The sequence below is a fragment of the Montipora capricornis genome, chromosome 7 (genome assembly GCF_036669925.1).
Source record: "Montipora capricornis isolate CH-2021 chromosome 7, ASM3666992v2, whole genome shotgun sequence".
In the NCBI taxonomy this organism is placed as follows: domain Eukaryota; kingdom Metazoa; phylum Cnidaria; class Anthozoa; order Scleractinia; family Acroporidae; genus Montipora; species Montipora capricornis.
In genome coordinates this window covers 7,391,356-7,398,855 of record NC_090889.1, presented here as the reverse complement: position 1 = coordinate 7,398,855, position 7,500 = coordinate 7,391,356, and the positions used below count along the sequence as shown (strand labels likewise).

Below are 7,500 nucleotides of genomic sequence, written 5' to 3'. Positions count from 1 at the left end.
ATGACGTCACGGCCGCCATGTTGGTGCCCCTAAACAAAGAAACGGCCGCCATGTTGGAGCCCCGACCAAATCCTCCGGAAATTTAACTCTGTTATTATGCAAATACTTCTTTTTGTTTTTGTTGAAAAACATGGCTGTTGATCACGTGAGTGAAAACCAACAATAATAAATAAACTAGCCGTTGCAATTTGTCAAAGTTTTCGCCCCCCTCCCTCTCTCCCTTTGGAGATGGGTTGGATATATCGCTTTGCCGTCATTAAAATTGGGTCACTCCTGCGTGGTGTGGTTAATTAAATCTGCGCAGCGACTTCCCGCAAGCTTGTTGGCTCTTTGCCTTTGTACATTGCTCACCAAGCAATACTCTTGTCCGATCCAGCACGTCCTGTTTACTACTCAGCTCGTAGTGCTGGTGAGATAAGTGAGGCTGTTCTATGTCACGCAATCTGGAAGTCGCATTTGCTAACCAGCCGCGAGGCAGTGTTCCCCTCAAAAAACGCCAATACGTCTGTTGTCTCGTTCTATTGCGGCTTGCGTTGTGTGTTTAAAAGCTAATTATGCATGTTGATACCAAGGAACAGTGACATTAATGGTTAATATTCCTTGACAGGCTTCTCACCGTTCAGTGAGTTTGCGTTCACATTTCTATCTTTATTTCTCGAGAGTTTCAATACACGAAGCGAAATAAGAATGACAGACCAAGTGACCCACACTACAGTATTCTTTCTTTTCTCCTGCCCTTACGATTCCGGAAACGAAACATTTTTTTTTGACACAGATTGCGTTTACATACAGAGGTTATTTTTCATTAGACAACGGGTTTGGAAATAGAATTCAAGCAAAAAATATTTCTCTTTGAAACGTTCAGTTGTAAGTCGCTTTAATACTGCATTCGCTATAAGGCGCGGTGCGAGTCAACAATTAAAAGAAGTGATTTTAAGAGAGGATGTGAGAGAGAGAGAGAGCGAAAAAAAAAGTTATTTACCAGCAAAGGGTCGGTCCGTATAGCAAAAAAACTGTGACATCGGTCTTGAAAAAGCTGCCCTCGGCCTGCGGCCTCGGGCATCAATTTCAAGGCCTTGGTCACAGTTTTTCCCTTTACAGACCTCCCAGCTGGCAAATAACATATATATTTTGACAATTGGATGCATATTACTGTGAGTATTTAAATTACAACAAATGGTATATTTAAAATACTTAATTCTCGTGCTATGGATTCATTTGGCGTGGCCATCCTCAAGGAACTTGTGTACTTCTGAAAGTATTTTCAAGTGTTGAGATATAGTGCACATCTTCACGTGTCGCGCACGTGACAAAGTGTTTTTTACGTGCACCACTGCACGGAAGGTTGGTCATCTCACATCTCACCTTTCTTTTCTCTTTCATTTTTTTCTGCAAAAGATGTTTCGATAAGACATTTCGTTTCATCTTAAACCATTCAATTAGGGTTTCCTTTCTCAAACACTGAGCAATAATACCTATCAATCAGTAAAAAAACAATGTGCTTAGCCACTTTGGAATAAATACGCTATTTTTACCTCGTTTCCATTGTCCAGTGGTCATCGTCGGCCTGTAATGAAGATAATCTGGGTCCGGGTATTCACTGCATACACAGTCAAACATCATGAGAATCGCAATGTAAGGCCGATGTAAGAAGGACAGACTTCGTTCTTTTCTTTTCTTTTCTTTTGTGCTAATTTAACCATACACCACTGTACTTTTGCAGGCCCGAGTATAGGCTACTTGTAGCCTCTTGTTAGCATTAAAACAAAGTAACATTTTATTTGGCCGCCATTATGAAAGACGTCTATGACGCCGAGTCTGGCAATCGAACTGCACCCTGGAAAGCGTGATGCATCCCTGCAGTCGGCATCCCAGGAACGCGTGAGGAAGCCCTAAGAGTGTCTGCGTGGGAGGCTATGGCTTTTTCCGCATTTCAATCCCTTCATGTTTTTGAACTCAGTCTCCTTCGTACATAATGTTCATTTTGTCTCAGTGAAGGAATATGGCCCCTAAGAGAGTGAAAGCGTTTCATTGGAAAAGGATCTTGGCCTTGCTGGGATTCGAATCGATTAGGCAGTGCTAGCTAGCATCTGAAGTTCTTTACCTAGGCAGTCGTCATCTATTCCAAGATAAACTGAGAGAGAGTTAGACGTGTTTTCCTTTACTGATATGTTTAGGGAACATAGAAGCGACTGTTTTAATGTATACTGCGTTCATTTTTTTTGTTTTTTGACAGCTGGTTACAGCGGCTTGTTTGACTTCGCTTTTAGCGCCAGTGCAAGTAAGTCCTTGTTGAAGTGTGATTTTTTTTCTTTTTTTTTTTTTTTGCAGAAGTACTTCAGGAATCGGGCGCAATCTGCAAGGGAATGTTGTTTCGGAAAAAAAAAACAAACAAAACAAACAAACAAACAATTTTCTCAATAGCCAGGTTTCAAAACATAGGGCTAGAATACTTAAGCGAGAAGAATAGAGCAGGTGATAGACTGGGCCGATGTACGAATCTGCCTGCTAGATTTTCATTCAAGGCTTGTGATATAGTTACATTCATATGTTTCTTTGAGAGAGAGAGAAAGAGAGAGAGAGAGAGAGAGAGAGAGAGAGAGAGAGAGAGAGAGAGAGAGAGAGAGAGAGAGAGAGAGAGAGAGAGAGAGAGAGAGAGAGAGAGAGAGAGTGTGTGTGTGTGTGTGTGTGTGTGTGTAGGAGAGAAGCCCGGACAATGCACACCCCAAATAATCATACTTTTAATTGAATAAATGTTTGAAAGAAAACTTGCCCTGAGCGGGACTTGAACACACGTCCCCCCATTACTAGCCGGGTGTGATCACCACTACACCACCAGGACAACCATGCTGGCAATACAGTCATCGAAGAGCTGATTTACGTGGTGAGGGAGTGGGCCTCCCGGGAAACTTTCTTTTCAAGGTGACAAGGTAGAGGAGCCTGCTCGACGCGGCTACACTGCCATACTAGGTCAACTATAGTTCTTACACAGTCAATGCTTTTCGTGTTCCGGTGGAAAATGGTTTGGAAAATGTTTCTTTCTGCATTTTTCGCTGGTTTCAATACAGTTTGACATATCATGATAGCTGGATCGGGATGAGATGTCCGGAGCAGGTGGGATGGCGGGATTAAAGAAAAAAAATGTGAAGGGAAGCGGGATTAGAAAGGCTTTTTTAGACACTCTTAAATTTTCTCTGCCACGCCATTTTAGTTTATGTATATGCGTACATTGCTAATTAATTAACAATGTAACAGGCGTTCAAGTGTTGTGCCACATAGTAACAAACGCGATGACGTTTTAGAGCTCCAAAGTGCGGGAACTTGACTGGACCATTAAGGACAGCTAGGCTTTATAATTAGTTGTTTGGTTTTGGGACGAAACACGGCTTAACTTGTTAACCTCAGGATAACATAACGCAAAGGAAGCAAAAGAGGCCTACAAAAATATGAAACAATATTCTGTTAAAAATACGAGCTAAAAGACAAAAAAAAAAAAGAAAAAAAAAAGACAAAAAAACAAGTTTCCCCGGATAACCCGATTTATGATTTTTTTTTTTTTGTTATTGCCTTGAAGAGTACGAAGAAATGTCCAGGAGCACTCAGAGTGGAGAAACAGTGTATCGCGACAGCACAACAATCTGTAACAAAGGTTCAGCGCGATATAGACTGGCAGAAGTACAGTTGAAGCAGTGGACTCTTGCTGATGGGTTTGCTTCTGACATTTGTCGGTTACCGCTTAAATACGGGAATGGTGATGACTATTTTAACTTCGTGAGAAGTTGGGGCACGGTAAGAACAAGATACTTGCTATTAGGGAGAGGGTCTGAAGGGCGGTCAGTTAAGTGTTATTTTCCCATTTTTAATATGTTAAAGCGTGTAATTTTTGAGGGCTGGTTTCTCAATTTAGATCGCGGTTTACAACAACCATTCTAGCTCCAAATTTTCGTACAAATAGATTAATGTTTTTTCCCTCTACTCTTGTCTTCTCATCCCTGTCTTGGAGAATGCACAGCCTTTATATACTACTTGGAGGATCGGCCAAAATGAATATGACCAAAAACTCGGTTGTTTTGGGCGCCCGCTAAACTATGTTTAAATAAGCGGCCCTTAATGTTTAGTGCTATAAAAAGATACTCTTGAGGGTTAAAACGGCAGTCATTGTACAGAATAGAAATAGTTAAGAAAATACTGAGACAAGGCAAACTGAACATTTTGATGCTAATCGGGATGAATACATTCGAAACATTAGAGATGTAAAAATTGCAGTAATTTTAGTCCATATTCAATAGACCATTTCCGAATTCATAACTGCCTCCTCTTCAAAGCGAGTCTAAGTGCGAAGTTTTTGTGATGGTAATCAGTTCCACTTTACATATGAACGAAAACTAATTTACATAAGAAATACTTCGCACTTAGACTCGCTTTGAAGAGGAGGCAGACATGAACTCGGAAATGGCCTATTATCTCCATTTCTATTTGTTACCCTAGCCAGCAAAACCAATTACTCTACCAAGTCCATTTTGGAACGTTATAACCGTGGTTAAACCACGATTTACCTAGGTGAATTTTTAAGAAGGTACTCTTAATTTAGCTGGAATTTTAATTTCCCTGGGAAATTCGATGACCTTTGTCAGGGAAATTCAGGGTGGCAAATTTCGTAGCTGGGCGATTTTCCCATGATTTTCGCTATCAAACTAGAAAGTGGAGTATCAAGAATTCTCCTAAACTTCTCGTGTTTATATCAGGCTATGCAGACACAAGAAATAGTACCAGTAGCTTATATGAAATAATTCTTGCCATCTCGTAAATATGAAAAAAAAAAGAAAGAATTATGTAGATGTTTCACTTTATAAGCAACAATTTAGTAAAACATAAACAAGTAAAAATTAGCGATAGAAAACAACGACGTTTCGGTGACATCGTGACACCATTTTCAAGTTCAAATGCAATAGAATAGACTGTGAGAAAATTGCTCGCTCAAAATTAACATAATTCAAATTAATATGCAAGATCACGCAAATAGTTTTGCTTGAATTGAGTCCGATTGGACATTGAGAGATGGTGTTAATTCTCTAATTTGCAGCATTTCATGCACTAAACAAGCGAACTTATTCATGCACTTCTTGAGAACAGAAAAAATATCTGTCAAGGTCTTTCGGGATAATACAGTGTTCGTTAATTAAGTGTTTGCCAATGGAAGAGGACTTTTTCGTGTGTTCAGCCGCGCGTTGGAAGTGCCTGACAGTGTAGCCTACATAACGTGCATCGCACAAGTCACATTGAAACTGGTTATAGGATAAAGGCTGATTTGAGGAGAAATTGCATCCCTTATCCTGAAACCAGTACACCATAACTGACGTTTTTGAGCTTGCCGACGAAATTCCTCGCTATTTACCAACGTGCCCTTAGAGGAAAAGATATAACTGGTTCAATGGAACACACGACTTAAACCTCAGCAGAATGGACCTTGTAGATCTTCTCAGAGCATCTACCAAAAACCAACTGTTTCAGTTTAATGGTCAACTTTATGAACAGACCGGTGGCGTTGCCATGGGTTCACCGCTTGGGCCACTCCTCGCTAATGTCTTCATGGGATCCATCGAAGAAACTCTGGTGCTAGAAGGAAAAAATGCCTTCATTTTACAAGAGATACGTTGACGACACATTAACTTTAATGCCTGACACAGCATCAGCAGCTACTTTTCTTCAAGTTCTCAACAATTGCCACCCATCAGTGAATTTCACCATCGAAAAAGAGTAATGGTCTTCTCCCCTTTCTTGGAGTTCAACTTTTTAACACAAATCCCCATATCGAGACCAAAGTTTACATAAAACTTACTAAAACGGGCCTTTAGCTCCACTATCAGAGCCATGTCGACATGCGATACAAACGAGGACTTTTGAAAACCATGCTTGGCCGTGCATATCGCTTATCACCGTGTTCATTGGTGTTATTTTGCTGAAGAATGTGACCGTTCAAGGGCATTGTTTTCCCGGCTGAAATCTCCACAACACCTTAACAACTCTACAGTCAGGTCGTTTGTTGCCTCTAAAGTTGACGACCAGCAACCAATACCTGCCGCAAAAGAAAACCCAACCGGGTCCGAATGCATGGTCCTGCCCTTCAAAGACCAGGATTCGGTAGACTTAGTCCGCAAACAGCTGCATGACCTGAGCCTGAAGACCCAAAAAGTTATTCAACCGGTTTTTGTCAGCAATAAGATCCATCGAGAGATAAAATTGCATGAGAAAAAACCTCCTATTGTTAACCAACAATGTGTAATTTATAAATTTAATTGTGACTTGTGCGATGCAAGTTATGTAATGTTGTGTTAAGAAAGGCATTAGCAGCAGTTGAGTCGTCCAGGTAAAAATCCTCTTTCAGTTTTATAAAGCCCCTCGAAGCTTTAACTTTTACTGACACTAACAAGCGATAAAACTGCTTACTCTTGCTAGCAAGAGGGTTGAAGGTTTTTTCTCCACAAAAAAATTCTAACGCTTCTAATTCTTTTTCATTTGGGCATTCTGTTTTCAGGTGGGAAGGTGTCGCACTTTTTACCCCTGTCCACACTAAAAAGTTAATATTTTTAACCCCAATACCCCTTGCATTGTTGTAAGATTGAATGTTATCTTTATGAAATTGCAAATGGTGGCAGAATAATATCCCAGCTTTAACATAATTAGGATAGTAAATTGATTCATTATCTATCTTAATGTCTTTCTTGTTCCAGATTATGAATTTAGACATAGGAGGCTTTGTTGAAAAGGACTCTCTAAAATCAGCCCACCACTGGAGAAGCTCATTATAAAATTTCGAATAAATTTTACACTCTTCGACATCATAGTTGCAGATAAATAAAAATTCACCACCAAAATCCTTAAGTAAATGATTAAAGTAAACTTTTCAAGGCAATGAACCATTCGAAAATAGTTTGCCAATCAAGGCCAGTCTAGATGCTTTGATTAAAGTTTCAATATCTGTTACATTAAGACCACCAAATTCCAAATCATAAATTTCAGCTTGTCGGGCTACTTTATCTGGCCCTTTCCAGAGAATATAAGTTGTTTGATAAAATCCACAGAGGTTGGCAGAATTGAAAACACATACAACATTTTTGAAAGACCACGGCAACTCCATAACCTTGTTTGCAGTCGTATCAATGTTGAGCCTTGAGGGCAACCCCTTAACACCTCCTTCCATTCACTTGTAATCTCTTTGCCAATTTTCACTCTGCATTTTCTTTCAGTAAAGTAAGACCGTATTAAGCCGGTGGATGACGTTGAGAAGTCATATGCGTCCAGCTTTCTCAAGAGCAATGTCGGTAGAATCCCGACAATATTACGATCATCAATTGCTCTTTTCCAATTTTCCGCAAGTTTAATAGGCGATGTTTCAGTACTGTGCCTTTTTCGGTTTGCTGTTCGATTACTTCTTAATCTTGGCTCTATAAATGATCTCACTTGCTGGCTGAGTAGCTGAGGGAACAGTTACTGGTCTGT

General features: G+C 40.1%; 1 protein-coding gene across 1 annotated transcript in view; it reads left to right on the top strand.

Moving 5' to 3' along the window:
• LOC138057425 (uncharacterized) overlaps positions 1-7,500 on the top strand; it is a 61,968-nt gene that overhangs the window by 17,777 nt on the left and 36,691 nt on the right. Inside the window, exons 3-4 of the mRNA XM_068903450.1 lie at positions 2,237-2,281; positions 3,575-3,789. Coding sequence (XP_068759551.1) covers positions 2,237-2,281; positions 3,575-3,789 — 260 coding nt within the window. The remainder of the gene's footprint in view (positions 1-2,236; positions 2,282-3,574; positions 3,790-7,500) is intronic.